Source organism: Cyprinodon tularosa, unplaced genomic scaffold (assembly GCF_016077235.1).
Source record: "Cyprinodon tularosa strain WSP-4 unplaced genomic scaffold, ASM1607723v1 ctg30, whole genome shotgun sequence".
Taxonomy (NCBI): Eukaryota; Metazoa; Chordata; class Actinopteri; order Cyprinodontiformes; family Cyprinodontidae; genus Cyprinodon; species Cyprinodon tularosa.
The window spans coordinates 2,624,038-2,643,308 of NW_024039008.1; the positions used below are offsets into that span (position 1 = coordinate 2,624,038).

General features: G+C 35.9%; 1 protein-coding gene across 1 annotated transcript in view; it reads left to right on the forward strand.

Moving 5' to 3' along the window:
- The first annotated feature begins 13,324 nt into the window (after positions 1–13,324).
- Positions 13,325–19,271, forward strand: part of ghrhrb (growth hormone releasing hormone receptor b) — a 45,727-nt gene continuing 39,780 nt past the window's right edge. The window contains exon 1 of the mRNA XM_038291606.1: positions 13,325–13,663. Coding sequence (XP_038147534.1) covers positions 13,610–13,663 — 54 coding nt within the window. The 5' untranslated portion in view covers positions 13,325–13,609. The remainder of the gene's footprint in view (positions 13,664–19,271) is intronic.

A 19,271-nucleotide genomic window follows, 5' to 3' on the forward strand; every position in this document is an offset into this window, starting at 1 on the left:
TCTCAGTTGTGACCTTATCCAACTGTTTAATCCTCACGTTGCAACACAAAGATCCCAAAACACTGTAAAAGTGTTATTATTGTTGAAAAAGCTGGTGTAGATTTCAGGAAACTAGTCCCGCTTCTACGAATTTGTTTCAAGTAACACAAACCAAATGAGCAATTTTTCATCCAACAGCAATATGAAGAAGAAAATATAAAGCAGAAACACAACTTTCCCTTATTGTACTGAGACTGCCCTGATTAAGATGTTCAGTGACAAACATACAAATTTAAACTCTGGAAGAACCTCAGTGCTGATATTGTTGGACCACAGTTTAGCATTTGATACTGTTGACCACTTGATTTTTTTAAGTTGTTTGGAAAACTGGATCAGCCTTTCTGGTATTGCACTGGACTGGTTTGAATCCTACTTGAAGGACCGGGACTGCTATGTTTCATTAGGGAACTTAAAATCAGTGCATCCTCAAGGCTCCATTCTGGGACCCCTCCTATTTAATATCTACATCCTCCCCTTGATTCAGATTATAGTAACAACAAGATCAGTTACCATAACTATGCAGACGAAAAACAGTTTTGGCTAGATGCATAGAACAGATCAACACGTAAATGTGCCATATTTTCCTCCAACTGAATAAAAACAAAACTCATGTAATAATTTTTGGACCAAAGGAGAAGGAGAAATCCAGAGTTTAGCCCACAATTTCAGCTACTACACCTAGAAACAACTGATTATGGCTAAAATCTTGGTATCAGGATGGACAAGATGGACCTGAACCTTCAGAGGCAGATAAAGACATTTACTAAGTCAGCTTTTTATCACCTGAAGATTTCTAGGATCAAAGGACTAAAGTCCAAGCAGTATCTAGAAAAACCTGTTCATGCATTTATCTTAAGATGTATGAAGTATGATCTGGTGAACTGTAAAGTGCCTTGAGATGGCATGTTCTAACTAGAACTAAGAAAGTAGAGCACATAAGCATAGTTGATGTCCTTACACTGACTCCCTGTAGCTCAGAGAATAGACTTAAAAATCCTTCTGTTAGTCTCTAAAACGGGTGCTAGAGTCCAGTCCCCAAGAGCTACCCTGTAAATTTTAGATGTAACAAACCTGAATCTAAAGGCTCAATACCCTCATTTAGCTCAGCAAAGGCATGATAACGAGCCATCATTTGATTTGGGTGTGTTAAAAATGGAGTGCATCAAAAAGTTGCAGGATAGTAGTTTTTGAGGACTGGATTTGAGCACACCTGAGGTCCATTTTAAGAAGTAGGTTTACAGAAAACTCTAACTTTTCTAAACCTGAAAAATGGGAAACTGAGTTTCACAAAGTGTTTATTTAATCTTTGTTTCAGTCACCATGGTAACGTTCTCCACAGAGCTAACCCGGTCAGCAGCAGGTTTTGTTCAGTAAACTCGGAGTGTTTGGTTTCATCAATCACACTGTTTTATTTCCTGATTCAGTGAGATTTCTGATGTAGTTTAGTGCATTAAAAATAATAAAAATTTATTCATTAGGTCCATTAAAATACATAAGGTTTTAAAAATAAACATTGCATGTCCGTTCGATGAGGACCTTATTAAAGAATGATGAATTTTTTCAGAGAAAATTTAATATTTATAGGAAGAGGATTCTTCAAAACAGTTGACAGAATATGAGATTTGTTTTTGGTTTATTTAATATGAGATGCAGATAATTATACATGAAGAACTGCTGATTTTTTTTTTAGATTTCACAAATAGATTAATTAAATCCGCAGGGAAAAAGAAATTACCTTAGGGTTAGGATTAGGGTTCACTCGGTGTTAACAATCTACTGAGGCACAATCTGTAGGTTTGATAAACTCTAATAATAGCCATTTATTGGGATGAAAACATCCGAAGCAGGTGCAAATAGCCAGTTAGTATTTATTGTGTAATGGTAGACAGAATCAACATGAGGAGGAACCCCATGAGATGATGCACAGGTTCTATCTGCTAGAAAAAATGTTTTTTATCCTTCACCTTCACCTGCTGTCAGGTGATTTTTCCTAAATAGATATATACTGACCCACTACCATTCAGGAAATCAACCCGTTGTGTCATCTTGGTCACAACAGGCTTCGGCAAGCCATATCGATGTAGGTTTACAAAATATTTATTTTTGATATCTGAAAAAAAAATATTTCCCTGTCTAAATGACCATTTCAAACAAAATGACATTCTTCACATTTAGAATAAACATGCTGGATTTCTAGAAATTAATTTCTGATCCCCATATTCCTATTTTTACTGGTCAGCATTTGTATTATTTTGACGATAAAGAAATGTATGCCATATATCATTAATATATATTAAGTCAAGCTGATAAATAAAAAAATGGCCACTTAAAATGTGTAAACATTTCTAGGTATATAAAACTTAATTCTTACTAGAATGCTGAGGCATTCTTCTTCTGTTCTGTTTAACCAACAGTTTAGGGTAGCAGATCGACATCCCCAAGATGGCGCCCGAACTTTCTGCGCAGCGATAGCTAATATTGGGGTCTACTCTTATGTCTATGGTTGAGAGTGAGGCAGCTCACCGTGGTCCATTACTGATTTGCCATGCAGGCTAATGCAGCACAACATTGGTAAAAAAGTCAAATAATGCCTTCATTCAAAATGTAAACGTTTAGTTCCTATCAGTCTGAGAAAAACTCATATAACTGGCGTTGTTGCAGCTAGATTACGTAGGGTTTTAGCTGGCAGAAAACCAGCTTAAATCTTTCTGTTGAGTAAAATAAAGAGAAGCTAATAATCCAAAAACAGATATCTCTTTCCTTTATCAGATCTCATTTGGCATCAAGCTGGTCCAGCTGGAGGCTTTTTAATAACCGTTCTTGGCAACCTGATGATAAAAAATCTATATATAATTGTTCACCCTAGAAGCAACACATTTATGAACTGTAATATTAATTTTGTAATATTTCACATGTGGGAAAACAATATAAGGAATAAAATGCTTATCATATTTTTCATAGTACTTTGTAAATGACAAACCAGAGAAATTAATGCCCCAAAATAGAGATACTTCAGTTTTTGGGGTCTCTCTACAGTTAAGTGATGTTAAACATCTTCACAATCAATTCACGATGCATTAGCCAATTGGAGAAGCAATTTTAGCATTCAGTAACAGAAATGTTAAACCTTTGCACATCACTCAGATTTAATTCCCTGTAGCTAACAAACTGTACTGCTCCTATCTGTGATGGCTCAAAGTGCTTTCATGTTTTTTTAAACTACTATGGTGATTTTAAGTTAAAGCTACAGTGTGTAATAATTACAGGGATATACAGTCAGAAATGTAATATATTATACATAACTATGTTATTTATCATCATCTACGAGCTCAGCCTTTTAACCTTAATATTTGCGTTGCCTTAGAATTCGTTATTTATAATTACATAGGAGCGGGTCTCGCAGCCATGGAGGCAGACATCTTTGCGCTACGGCAGCGCAGAGCCAACAAACTAGCGATTGCGAGATCGCCCATTACGCTCGAAAGTAACTATTTAAAGTAAATATTTATTATCTTAAGTCTACATGAAATCTATACCCTACACAGAAATACTATCTGTAAAATTATCTATGTAAACAAACCTCATCACTTGAGAAGGTAGGTGATGCGGACGTCCTGGAAGACATTTTGTCCCGTAACGCTCGCCGTACTGTTGGGGGGGAGAAGCGGTGGGGGGAGATGTTCATGTTGCTGCGGTCTGCAGTCTGGACGTTAGATGTCGCTGAAAATTACACATTGTAGCTTTAAGTATTTGTTTTATTTTATTTACTTTATTACTTATTTTTCTCTTACGGATCACTTAAGCAAATAATTTCCAGTTGGAACAAATGTAGTACAACTCCATTTTAACCTGGTCACCTTAAAGCAGGCATCCCCAAAATCGGCCCTCGAGGGCCACTGTCCTGCAGGTTTTAGAGGTTTCTCTCCTCCGGCACAGCTGATTTACATTAATAGTTGATTAACAGGCTTTTGCTGAACTGCAGTCATCTTATCTTGTTCAATTTGCAAACTGTCTCACTTACCTCCTCAATCCAATAACGAATCCACTTATTTTAAGAAAAATCTTCCTGCTTCAAAGTAATGATGATAAAAATGAAGCTTTTAGAGTTTAAATAAGAGAAAACCATTAGAAAGAGAGGAAATGCAAAACAATATATCTGATTCATTCAATTAAACCAGCACTTTTGTAACTCAATCATTCCTCTTACTGCAGAAAAGAAAAAACCTCAATTTATCCTTTCTTAATGTAACACAGTTTAGATAATGTGTCTTCAAATCCTTTATAGTTTTACTTCTAATATGGGGCACATGTTCCGCTTCATTTAATCGGATGACAAGTGGGATTAAGCCACAGCATAATGTCAGCCTGCTTAATTCAGTCCCCTAGCAGTTGTGAAGAGAGCTGTGGTTCATTTTTTTCTGAAGGAAGACCCAGCTGTCTTCATGTCTCTATACATCTTAAACATGGGAAGGCATGCAAAAGGGGAAGAAAAAAAAAACATCATATAAAGATGGGATCACTTGTATAGTCAAACACCATACAGATTACATCCAAATAAAAATAATAAAAAGCATTAAAGATAATGGCTGTGGTTTTCTGCTGTGTATGAAAATGACCATTGTGAATAAATCTTTGGTTAACACACCCTGAGTTAAGTCTGCTCAGGCACAAATCATGAAGCCGATGGACCTGAACTCCCACTGACAGATGCAGGAGTTGATGAAAGCAGGTTGGAGCAGTAATTGTGACTGTTACCTTGGGATCAGTCTGCAGCTGTGAGGCATCACTTTATGAAGGCTGAGCATGGATGTGGCTGAACACTAAAACTGCTACTGCTCTGATTTTAAGCCCTATCAAGATGCTACTCGCCTGAAAAGTATCAAGGACAAAGGAAGGCCTTAACAGTCAATTGGTTATAAAGAAAATGTAGGAAGGCAGAATACAGACTTTTAAATACAACCATGCTGCAACGGCAATGCATAGATTATTTAATTCATCCATCTATCCATTTTATGACACGCTTATGTGGGGTTGCGAGGGGTGCTGGCTGTCTACAGGCAAGTAGCGGGATCCACCCTGGACAGGGTCCATTGCGGTTATTTAATTCTATGTCCCTAAATATATTAAAAGAAGCAAACATTAAAGCCGTTTACCATTAACATGTTATGATGGTCAAAGTGGATGTTATAAAGGAAAAGACAATGATTTAAGCCAGCAGTAAAGAGTTTATCCAATTTATGATCTCTGGACCTTTAGTGCCACTATTTGAGCTGTGCTCGGTGGTTTACCATTGCCCCATTATTAGTTCACTTCAGCTTGTTTAAAGGGCTTTAAAAAAAGGAATAAAAAAGTAAAAAAAGATCATGTAAAAAACAATCTCATCTAATAATGCTTTAAGAATGAGCTGTGCGTTTTATGTAAGCACTGCATCAACTTTGCAACAATCATTCTTTCTACAATAATATCTATTAAAAATGAATTAGAAACAAGTACAAAACTAAACAAAACATGCATTTTAATGTTTTATCTTCTAAAAAATTATAAGGTAATTTGTAACTTCATGGAAACTGCCTTTATGCTTCTAAAGAGAAAGCTTTGGTTACTTCTCAGTTTAATTATTTGACTAGCTTATGAAGCCAGAAAAAATCGTTTAGAGCATGACATGTGAGTTCTTTAAAAATGATCTGAGGATCATTTCCTGAAAATCTGCCTTTTGAACAGTTTACCAGAAGCACTGCCCCCTGACAGCCATTATTGTTCAGTTCAGATCAGAATGCATTAAAAGATGGCCAGACACTTCTCTCTGCAACTGGATTAAGTCTGACGGTAGAGGACAGTCCACCAAAAACAGAACACACATTTTAGCTTAAGTTTGCTTCTCCCTACTAAGACCAAACTTTACAGAGAGTGTTGCATTGATTAAGATGTACGTTGACTCTGAAAAGTAGCTGTAAAATAGCAAACTTAGTTGAACAAAATAAGGTACCATAATAAATAACGTTAATGAACTCCTCACCCTTAAAAGGGAAAAAGTTTGTGAGCAATTCAACAAAAAAAAACCAAACAAACTATTTTTTACAGCATTAAAGGTTAAAATAATGATTTTCTAATGCTTTTCCCACATGCCTATCTTATGCCTGTCATAGCCTGTCTCTCCTTGCTGTGTATGCATTTTTGCCCAGTTAGCTTCAGTCTCTGCAGGTCATTGTACTTCCACTGCACTCACTGTATATTTCAAAATGTACTGAAAGTTAAAACAAACTAACAATTTTTCAATCTTATGAGAAAAAGAGGAAGGTCCTAGAAGAGAGAAAGACACGAGTTTATTTGGGAGATGTTTTTACAAATGGCGGAAGAAAAGGGAGGATAGTCTTGTACATGCACAGTCATTCAAAAGTGACTTTGGTGTTTCTTACCAACATTTCCAGAAGAATAACCCAATTACTGTATCTTTAAAGCAAAAGGGTCCACAATGTTCTGTTATTAATCTTCACACATCATCACTTGATAAAAACTGCTCTACCTCAACTTCAATCAAATCAAACCAAAAACAAGGCACTTAAAACCTTGGACACAGTCAGGTCTTCCTGCAGAAAAATTTTGCCAAACATACATCAAAACTAATTTAACAGGGACAAGGGTGGTGGACTTTAACTTTTAACACTTTTCAGCTTTTTATCCTATCAGGTAAGTGCCAGAAAACAAACTAATGAATAGTGAAAAGAGTGGTTAAACGTCCAACTAGTCCCGGTCATGCAAAAAAGCCTGGGGGATCGTCAGTAACAATTGAGCAATGTGACGGTCTAAATGTGTCTTCATTCTGTTTTTCTATCTACATCTACCACACACCTCATAAATTAATGTCTCAAAGATATACCATGAGGAAGATTAGATTTATCACCATACCAAACAGTATTTTTTTCATTTGCAGTAGTACGAGACCAAATAAAAAAAGTGAAAAATCTTTTTAAAAATGAACTTTAAACTACATGTATTACAGGTAAGAACGTCTTTTTTTTAACAATGTTTTATTTTCTGAAGCTATATGGTAAAGTGTATTCACAGCTAAAAAAGGTAAAGATCTCTATGCAAATGATAAAAAGCCAAAAGGTGACTGTGCAATTCTGAAAGTTGCAATTTAGGGTAATTTCCAAGAACTCATATTTTTTTCCTCTGTCAAAGCTCAAAATATGCTTTTACAGTGGAATCAACACAAGTTTTCTCTGCTGCTTATTGTAATATTCTTTGTAAGTTTCAAAGTAAACAGAAATTGGTAATAAATGGCCCAATGCTTAGACTTCCTTTAAACATATCTAGTTTACCCGTTTACTTTACTTTAACCAGGTTTGAATAAAAACATACCTTGTTAGGTGGTCTTTGCATAATTGGAGAACTATCTGAAGAAATTATATATTTGTTTAAAAAAAAAAAAAGAAAAAAGAAAATGTGCCTTGCAAACAGGAACAGTGCCATGCAAAATTATTTATAGTCTGGACTGAAACCTGAAAATTTTATAATATAAAAACCTCAATGTTTTTCATTAGGATTTTGAGTAAAAGATAAACACAAAACAGTGCATAATGTGAAGTGAAAGTAAAACTAAAGAGTTACATTATTTTCTACAAGCAAAAATCAAAAAAGTGACTTCAGTTTACAATAAATACGTGTCAAGATCCTTGCTGCAGAATTTTGTACAAGCTGCAATTGAGCTAGGCCTTTTTCATTCAGACAAGTGAACAGACTATTTCAGTAGCCCAAACGTGATGACACAAATGCATGGATGAGCATCTCATGGTCATTTTCCGAAATAAATTCCTGATTCTTGCGATGTTACATAGTTGAAAGAAACTGTTTTTTTTTTATCAATTTGTTTGTGTCCGCTTTCAGTTTGTGAACTTAAACTCAAGTTAACATAAATCATGATCCAAACTACAACTGCAAGTACTGAATGGCTCAAAATAGCAAAAATGAGAGTCCAGTGAAAGAATCAGTGGAAGTTTTTCTCAAGTCCCTTTTTTGCCTCTTAAAATAAATGAATCTTCCTCCCTCTTTGAGATTTTCCTTGTTGCAAGGGTTATAATAATTGTTTGTAGTATGTTCTTGTTCATGCTGAGGTATCACTGTGGTATTACATGATTATAATAATTCTGAAATTACTTTCTGTCATTCAATTGATTTGTGTTTAATTGCTCATCGCATGGATAACAGGGGGGCTGTTATTTATGAACAAACCAATATGCTTTAGCTGGCCTAAAAGTGGACCATTTTACTATTTCCAACATTATAGCTCGTCTTGACACTGATGAAGTCTCAATCAGTAAATGATACGTGACAAATTGGTCCCGGACATTTCCTCTGTAAATACATAGAATCTCTTGGAGCTGCGTGTGGACATGCAGCTGCAAACAGCAGGTGTCCAAAGCTGACAAAAAGCAAACACACAGTGCACTGGAATGTTGTTGTTCAAAGCCTTAATCAGCCAACATAGATGGAGTAAATCTCGACAAACAGGGAAGCGGTCAACTATGGGTTAGAGGTTAAAAGACTCACAAAAATTTGTCCTTTAAATCTGTGGACACGTCATTTGAAAGACCCACATTTAGAGCTCATATTTTTTTTTAAATTATATAAATAACAAAAATATTAGTGAATGTAAATTACTTATTTTCGGTGAAGCTTCAATAATCATCGTACTAAAAGAGAAACATCAGAAGCCCGCCTTGTTGAGCTCATAGTCTTTTACTTGCAGCAGCATAGTCTTTTACTTGCATACATAGTGTATACAAAACCTACATTTGTTTTTTTTACAGCTTTCAAGACATTTCCATTTCTTAAAGTGCAGCAGTAATCAAATGTAAACAGTGTGGGAGAAAAAACATGGTGCAAAAAAAAAAGAAGCAAAAAGCAATAGAGTACGGTCTGTACAACATTTCCCCAGATAGAGCTAAAGTTCCACCGCTTATACAACAGAATGGATCCTTTTTCTTCAATCTCCTCTCCACTTCCAGGTTCCTGGCCACGTTTAACATAAACACTCCCCGGTAGCATATAGATTAAACATCATATGGTCCTAGTAAACTGCCTTTTGAATTTATACAGAGCCAAATTTAATTAATGCATGAAGTAATATAGCATAAATGTTTAAGATTACAAAATATAAAAGATCTTAACAATATTTGTCCAACACATTTTATTTCTTAGATTAAAATATTGTATTAGACCAATTAAAACCAAATGGATAATATACGTTTGGCCTTGATGAACAAAATGTCAGCCACCTACCTAAAGGTTTTTCTTCTATGCAGGTTATTGAATGTGATGATTTGTGCATTATGTCTAATATTATCATTTGTGTTCCTGCATTCAATAAAGTACATTTAACTAAAACTGGTTAATCAAAAGCACTTTCATTGCCACATAGGGATTCGTCTGGAAAAGATATGTAAGGACCTTGAAAAGAAAATGCATACAAAATACTAAATCTAAAACCTCCAAAGGTTGCACCTTTTATTTGTGCAAAAATGTTCAAAAATATGATCATATAATAATAAGAAACTAATCTTGACAACATCAATCGTGCCACACTTTTTACTCACTATCCAACAAATGATGTAACAAAAGCATTGAGATCTTACTAAGTTGGAGAGACAAATCAATATGCAATTGATTTTAGAAGTTGTGATGAGGAAGAAAACTGGTAACAATCCAAACATAGGTGCGCTTTTCACCATGCAAAGTGAGCATTAGAAGCTATCTATGCAAATTGGCTTTTTAGGTTGTCAGGAAATGCATCCCTGTACTCCTTTATAGAATAATAAATGCAAAATTTCTTAAGGACTTCCTCTAAAATTTGGTCAAATGAGACCAAGGCTGGACTTTTCTACAACAACCAATTCAGGTGAATCTGACCTGAAATAAAGGATGAAAATATAGACAAACAGGTCTTGCCCATTGGCAAGTGTGGCAGAGGTCCTGTGGAGTCTGTTTATCATCAAAACTCTCTGAGAACAAAGTTAGATAGTTAAAGTTTGTTATTTAATAAATAGCCTGTTTTAATTTAAATTTTCAGTTGTCTGGTAGTCTGTTATTTAACTGGGAGGTAAGAGTAGGTGTCTGTGTTTGTGTTCCTGTAGCATTTAGTTTCACAGCAAAACACAAAAAGCTGTGTTTAGATCTATTGCTGCATGTTCACGTGACCTGAGTCTGCCAGAGGGAAACCTTGTGAAATGAGTGTCCTGGATCATGCGGACCTTTCTGGCCGTTGGAAGATGACTCCAGCACATCTCCTTTATTACTGAGAATCCAATGATCCATTGGCAAGCAACAAGTCGGCAATGGATCGACTGCTATAATTGTTTCCTCTGGGATCTAGTTCAGCTGGCATAACTGGCACTCTGTACATCTACAGGTCAAGAGGCTCTCTATTGTGAAGCGATAAAAGGTTTTTCAGCAAAGTGGAAGATTTGGTTGTTCATCTACAGGGTTTCCCAGGAGGAACCGACACCGGTGGATTTTTTAACGATGTGGGTGGTGTTCACAGTCCAGCTCGGGTCCACTGAAATGTTTCTGTTGATGCTTATGTCTGAGTGCAGTTATCCAGCAGTGGCAGATTTGTTATCAACTATTTCATTTTATGGCTTTGATCAGGCTTGCCAGATATAAACAAATCTTCCAACCAAAGGGGACAACATGATTATGAATCTCATTCCATCTCTGGGATTCTTGAGCTCAGTATTCATGTAGTCCGGATATAAACGGAACCCAAAGTTCTAATCACTGCATGATGTGCAGCAGAGCCCCCTCTGTTTTCTTAAGGTGGTGATGTCAGTGCTGGTGGTCGCATAGACCTGCTAAAACTGCAGTAAGTCATCACTCATACAATAACCCTCCAAAATACGCATACAATGTTGCTCTATGGGCAGCTATCCATTGTTTAATCTGTTCTGTTTGTATAAGCTGTCCTGTGCAGTGGAACAACTCACCAAAGGCATGTACCCACGTGGCACAACACATACACACATCCAAGCACCTTTAGCTTTATGTAATCTGCTTTATCTAAAATATAATCTTTGGGCCTTGTTCTGAAAAAATGAGTAGAGGGCAACTTGTTTTTTGTTTTTTTTCTTTAAAACTAAAATAATTTGCTGAATCTTACAGTATGGGGATTTAGCTACATTTTTTCCATTGATCTCTTCATCAGTCCATCCATCTATCGTTTTAAATGGTTTTATAGTTGCACATTGTTTCAACCCCTCATTCAAACTATTACAATTTAACTCCATGCACTGATTGGTACATATTTTCTTTAAAGTAGTATGGCAAGAACTGCTTTTGGAATTATAAAAACCTCCTATTCTTTCAATCACTTGGTTGAAAAACAAATAGCTCTTATAAAATAATTGACAATAGTATCTTTCTAGCTTTAAACATACTGTAACACATAGATCCTTACATCAACCAAGACCCTAACTTTCAGAATAAAGGATTTATTAACATGTTCTCTAACATTTCGTTTATATAAGATTAGCATAGCTTGCTTTTGTATCACAATCAGAGGTATAGTGTTTTTTTTCTGTTACCCAATACTTCTGCAAATAAATTAAATGTGAAACAGTGAATTAATAATATGTCTGAGCTGTTGATATTTATCAAACATTTTTTACTTTTCTTTAAACTTGAGACTTTTGAATACATTTTTGCATATGTACAGTATTTTATGAGATTTCAAGTTGATGTCTACATAGAAACGTGACCCGCTCCTATGTAATTATAAAAAGCTATTTCTATGGTAACACAGGCACAAAGATTTAGATTTTCAGTTTATAGATTAAAACATTTCTGTAAGTTAATCCCTGTAATGATTACACAATGGTGCTTTAAATGACTCATTAAGCTTAGGCATTTTACAAGCAGCATGTTTTCAATCCCAGAAAAGAAGAAAACTTTAACATTCTGACAACTCACAAATGTCAAAAAAATTGAAATATTTCTGAAATGTTATTTTCAAATTTTTAAATTATTTCCTGTTACTTATATACCGCAATAACTTAACCAGTTACAAACTGTTCCTCCTAGTAATAAGCTATAGTCGGTGGATTGAAAAAGCTATTTTAAATGCACATTCTCACTGTTTATCACTTCCTTAGATTTTTTTTAGTTTGAGTGTTTATTTTTTATTTTTATTTTTTATTATTCCTTCTTGTTCAAGGTAGGGTTATTTCCCAGCATTCAAACTAGGCTACTTGACTCCTAAATATTTATTCAGTCTGGACTCTGATGGGGTCAAACTGAAAGGAGCTCCTTGAACTTTCCTTAATATATTCCTCGTTTATCATGATTCAGTTTATGTTTTCCAAGCACATGGTTAAGAGTAAAAAAAACACATTTCCGATTCCCATCACCCAATGAAACAACCAACTCATTGTACATTTTTCTGATAAAAATTATGTTTTGGCGGCATACTCAGCAGTACAGCTGTTCCTATAAAATGGTTTGTGCAGAGGATGATCAGCTGAGTCCGTTCTGTGTTGTGTTGTAGTTTTCCATAGTTTAAAAAGTTTTAAAGGGGAACACCGTTTTTTTACACTGGCCCCTTGAATTTACGTTATTACATCATGTTCCACTCACCCATATTAGTTTTGTGTCTATTGGAGCTGTTTTGGAGATATTCCGTTTTGTAATCCAAGTAACGTCATCCGCGCACGGCGGCTACCATTTATTCATCCTGTACGCTGAACTGCTGCTAGTTTTACTCACATACCTGGAAGATGTCTAGTGCTACAACCACAGATGATCTCGCTCTCGAAATCGAATAGAACGACTCAGATTAGCTAGCCGAATTAATAGAAGGGGTAGAGCGTAGCCGCCTGTGGCTCGGGCTGCCTGTCACAACTCTAGTCCGGCGCGTGGATGATGTCATACAAGTATATGGGTGGGTGAGTAGAACATGATGTAATAACGTAAAATCAAGGGCCAATGTAAAAAAAAAAAACCGGTGTTCCCCTAGCCCCCCATCTAGCTCCGCCCCTGGACCTCTGGTCTAGAAGAACCCATTGGTCAGTTTTAAGCTATTTAAACTCAACATACAAGACTGGAAATAAGTGAAAATGTATAAACAGTCCAAAGAACAAAAATGGTTTTGATCACTTCTAAAGAATCAGACGATAAATAGCACTTTGAAAGCCGAATGATGCTTAATAGTAAGTGTTTTACAGGATTCAGCCTGTAACCCCAGCAGCTGTGGTCCTGTATCCCCACCTCCTCCTCTTCCTCCTCCTCCTCCTCCTCCTCTGTCTCCGCCTCTGAGAAGGAGAGGTGCGGAGAGTCGCTCAGCAAATTGCGGTTCTGCACCTCGCGTCATGCGGACATCCTCATATCACCCCACGCACCTTCCAGGGAGCCGCTCACCTCCAACATTTAATAGTGAAACATAGATTTAGTTAATTCAATTCTTGCACACTTATGTAAGTACTTGGACAGTTTTTTCCGCTTTATTTATTTTTTAAAGAATACTTTCAGAGGCGTCAATAATCCCCCGGGTCAGTTTGCTGATTCCTGCAGTTGGAAAAGGATGAAGAGTTTCCTTCACCTGGCTCTGCTCCTGCAGCTGGCGCTTTGGGACCAGGTGAGCAGAGGCGCCTGATTGTCATTTACTAATCTGATTACTTTATGCATGATGATTATTATTTCTCTAAGGTTAATTTCCCTGGTAGATAAAAAAAAAATATATATATTTTGGAAACACTTTCAGGAAATAAATAATTAAAATCCCAGAGGAGACGTTAATAGGAAACGTTTTATTTTTTCAGTATTTCCATTAATCACCTAATTTTTTTTGTTTTCACATTGCGAGAAACAATAGAGGGAGGCATTGCAAATCTGAGCGGTTTTTCTAAAGCTGAGATATTTCATTTAAACAGAGGATACATTTTTTTTCTCAATTATTTGTTAATTTATGGACTACCCTAAAGCACCTGTTGCCATTGCGTGTGTGTGTGTGTGTGTGTGTGTGTGTGTGTGCGTGTGTGTGTGTGTGTGTGTGTGTGTGTGTGTGTGTGCGTGGGTGTGTGTGTGTGTGTGTCAGCTTGGCTCTGATTTAGAATCACTATTTCCTCTTTTGGTGTCTCACTGTATCTCCGGAGCTGTTTCTCATGGGATCAGGACGTCTAATAAAAATGTAAAGTCTTAGACCTTGATAATATCGAACTTGTGGTATTTATGATGCGTTTGATTATTCCTGTTTTAATTGATTTGTATAAAAATCAAGATGCTTTTTTTTTTTACACACACATTTAAGAAAAAGAATGAATAATCTCCCCTGTGGCTCCATTAATGTTGGGTATTCTGCAGATAGACAGATGCAAAGGGAACTCATGAATATTTTCCCTGCTCCTCTGAAGATAAATATTCTTTTTTTTCTTGTTAAAATTGTCTTTTTTTATTATTTAGTCGTCTGAACTTCAGAGCTTTTCCTCTTAGCAGGTGTGGTCAGACTTAAACGGCAATGTCTTTTTGCATCTTGAAGGCTGATATATTTTTTATCTTTAATTTATTTTTTCTTTCACTCCCCTATATCAATCACTTTATTTCGGGATAATACATTTTTTCGGATCTTGGTGATTTGTGAGAGGATAGCTGCTAAAACAACTAAAAAAAAAACAAAAAACTTTCACACTTCCTTTTAAGGAAGTGTGAACAGTCACAAAGACATTAAGCAGTTTCAAAACTGAAATGAATATTCCAAAAACTCTAAAAGAGTCACAAGATCTTACTCAAAGTGCTAACACAAACTGAATTTCTCTGAAATATACTTAGTTGGTTATATCTCTTCTGATTCATTCCAGTGATTATTAAAGATCTCTTAAACTCTGACATCAAATTACCCGCTGCCTCTAAGCCTCAGGCATGTTGCGTCTTACAAAACAACCTGCAAAACCTTAAAATCAAACCTAAAGGCCACAGGTAGTTGGAGGCTAAAATGAGGAAATATGCTCTCCTCTTTTTTCGCTCTAACCTGACAATGCCTGCTTAATGCCAGTGTGTATTATTTCCCCACATGGAAGGAAATCGATAGATTTTTGTTGCCAAATAATGAATGCTAGCAATTTACTTTTCGGAAACAGATGCAGGAAATAATTTAGACTCAGAGGACAGATTTAGAGGGCAGTGTGTGCACAGCATCTTTCCCAAGGACGCTCTGACATGATGTTTACCCTAAAACTCAGACTTAATTGTAGAATCCAAACACATATACACACCCACACACTGCTTAGTTTTCATGACATATGAGACATTTAATCTTGCATTATTTTACATGGCCCAACCCAGACCCTTACCCTAACTATTACCAACATATACCTAAACTGAATTAACACCTTAGTCCTGCACCTAACCCCAACTTAAATAACATAACTTTACTATATGGGGACCAGTTGAATGTCCACATATGTACCAGTAAGTCCCTGCATGTAGGATATTTTACAAAATACTTCCTCCACATTGTAGTAAAAAAAAAAACACACAGCCATAGTGTGTTCCATTTCTTTTTGGGGCTTTTATTGACTTCCATTCATTTGTATGGCCTAAACCAGGGCTTTACCAAAATCCATCATTACCAACGTATACCTAACTAAAATTCAACAAACTAAAACCTTAGACCCAAACCTAACCTCAAACCCAATTAAATACGTTTTCTTCGTGGGGACCAGTTAAGGGGTTCTCACAAGTGTCTAAGTCCCCAAAATGTTGCACATTTAACAAAAATTGGCCTTACAGTAGCCCCAAAAAGGTCACAAAAAAACAACAACACAAAAACAAGATACTCATATAAAACTCTTGAAATAAAATTGAAACAGTGTGGTTTGTTTGGAGGTTTTAAAATAGGAAGACCATTCTCTTTTAAAATAGGCAGATTTAGGTAGAAACAAATAGCCATGTGAAATTATTTTGTTTGGATTGCAGAGGTAAAAATGTTTGCCCATAATGAAAAGCTAAATATTTAGAAAAACATACAGCGCATGTGTTAAGCGCGGTGGTGGAGGAGTGATAATTTGGACTAGAGTGGATCCATTGAACTTGCAGTCCTTATTTTGACTCCTTTGTAAATGCCAACCTTTGCTGAAGTGATATTGTCAGTCAGAGGGAGGCCCCAAACACACAGCAGAGGAAGAAAAACCTGTTTTGATAAAATGCAGTGAAGAGTGCTGTTTTCCAAGATATTTAATTACTTAGGGGCAAATAGAATAAGTAACAATCACTGATATTCCACTAAGAGATCTCTTATCAGTTTGACTATTAATGCCTCTTAAGGGGCATTAAAAACTTTCTGAGTGGAGTGTGTTACTCAGCTGAAATAATAATATAATGAATGCTGTACTAGTAAGAATAATCTTGCATGTATGGATATTGCATTTATCAGGCCCTTTAAAGAACGCTACATTAACAATTGTCTGCAAATCCCAATAAACTGATGCCAAGCCCGGGGGAAAAGAATTCCCTTAACATTGTGGGAAGAAAAAAAGAACTACTGAGTTACTGTTGCTAATGTTTTTATTGTCCTTTACAGACAATTTTTATGGCCCATGTTTATTCAAGCCTGTGTATTCGGTATTCAGTGGTTTTGAAATGAAATGACTGGAAACTGTAGCTATATTTTTTGAAGAAATACCCCCCAACCCCACCCCTCAAAACAAAAATAAAAAATTAAACAAGAAAACATATTAGTAGGATAAGTACGATAATTCTTTGCCCAAACACCACTGGCATCAGTTTTGATTTCAATGAGCCAACAGTTAAACTAGAGCTAGGAGAGGACTAGGAGAGTTAGACTAGGAGCCTTAATGTAATGAAATATGGTACAAGAGAATAAAACTATTCAAAGTAGGTCATACAATAACAGGAAAGCATCTCAGTGTTGTTTTATGGAATATTTTAGTTATGTTATATTTTGCAGTTGACTCTATAGACATTGTAAGCAGGTAATGTTGTAATGAAGACTTCAATTTGATTTGTTTTGCGGCTCTGGATGACAACTTTTATTAGAAATCTTGAAATTGTCAATATTTGATGAGTTAGAAGTAAGACTGTAATGAATACAGACACACTTAAATAGAAGCTAGATGTGATCGAAAGCAACAACAAACATACTCTTAACTAAAGTCTTGAGAAAACAATAATATTTTGTTTTGGGTTTGCTTTTGAAGTTGGATATGGCTGATACTAAGAAGTTGGGGGGGTGATTTCCAGAAAGGTGGGACGCAACAAGTGATGAAAAGGCTGAGGAATCTAGTGTAGGAGTAACAAGAAGATGCTTGTTAGTACTCACCTTGATTATTAATTTTGATTGAAGCCCAACTCCATGAATTCATTTTAATATACACTTTCCGGGTTTTTTTTTTGGGAAAATCCCAAACATCTGCAGAGCATGGCTGGATTAGATGACCAAAAGTTATATCACATGCTATTTCTGTATTTCAGTCAATACAAAATTATTCAGATATAAATAATTTCAAAGCCTCAGAAAAACTTCCAAGGAATCCCATGACCGTAAGCTGAACAAAATTCTCAACATTACTGTGCAAAGTCCAGTGAAAAAAATATTTTTTTTCTCTTTGTTTTTTGGATAACATATCAGATGAGATTCAAGTTTTAACAGGTGATTTTCTCTCCTTCCTCACATTCCTCAGTCTAAGGCTTCTTGTCTTTTTCAGTTTCTTCTTTTTTTGTGATTCACTTCATATGTCGAAAAAGACTCACAATTAGTTATAATAAAGTAACAAAACAGCTCATAACTAGCATTGAAAAATCTAAAGCTTCCTAATTAATTCTCAAAAATCATTTGGGGAAGATTGCTCCCCCTCTCTCTGTCATACCCTATTCTAAACCATACTTTAGTCTTGATTTATGGTGCCCTTTTTTTCTAATGAAAGCCTGATTTAGTTCGCACTTCCAATCTTTCGTAAACACAAAACAGATTCTCTATTTTGATCCTCTTTTTTTTCTTCTTTTTTTTTACCTGGACTATGTTACTATTAATGTTTGAGCCAAACCTTTATCTCAGCTAGAATCAGTTCAGTCAAAATAAAATGAATCAATTCACACATCCAATAATGTCACAGAAAGGTTTCTTGTCTGTGGTGACAAACTCATGCTGGCTTCTTTTTTAACCTCTTTGCTCACCTTTTCTACCCTGACAGTGGCTTTAAGCTGCGTGACCAGCTGATCCTTTACAAGCAAAATGATTTGTACACTGTCTGCTCACATCAATCTTTTCCTCATTTACCAGACGCTTAAGTCGGTGACATTTTCAGGGACCTGGCTTTTGTCAGCTAGAGGTAACTCAAAGCCCGACGTTTGGTGAAGTAATCATGGGTGCTCGTTTTGTAGAAAATAGTTAATGTATTGGACCACAATATACAACTGCAGAACACACAATTCCTGTCTGTTGTGTATGTCATCAATCATGTACAGTAGCCAATGTGCAGCAGCTCTTTCTGTAACTATAGTGTTTATTAAAATGACATAACATTTATATATTGCAATAGAACATTATTGAATATAATCCTTTTTGTATTGAGTAACATTCTGTTGTCATACAAATTGATATTAAATTATTATCCAGCCCTACTGCAGAGGTTTAATACAGTTTTTGTGCTGCTAGTTCCAGACTTTTATATCAAAAATAATTGGCCACCAAGAAAACTGCCCTTAAGGAATGGTTTGATAGTGGAAGTGTATTGGGTTTGTTTGAGGCTTGGTGGTCTTATTCAGTCTGCCAAGTAGACTACATTTCTTTTAGGACCATAAAGCAGAAGTGAGTGGGTTCCTGCAAGCATATGTGAGGCGAATATCACCAATACGGATTTGGCAGATTAAAATTTCTTTCCTATTTAGCTGTGTCAAAAGCTGCTAATGCTATCTAGTGCAACTATATATATATATATATATATATATATATATATATATATATATATATATATATATACACTATATTGCCAAAAGTATTTGCTCACCTGCCTTGACTCACATATGAGCTTAAGTGACATCCCGTTCCTAATCCATAGGGTTCAATATGACGTCGGTCCACCCTTTGCAGCTAGAACAGCTTCAACTCTTCTGGGAAGGCTGTCCACAAGGTTTAGGAGTGTGTTTATGGGAATTTTTGACCATTCTTCCAGAAGCGCATTTGTGAGGTCGCACACTGATGTTGGACGAGAAGGCCTGGCTCTCAGTCT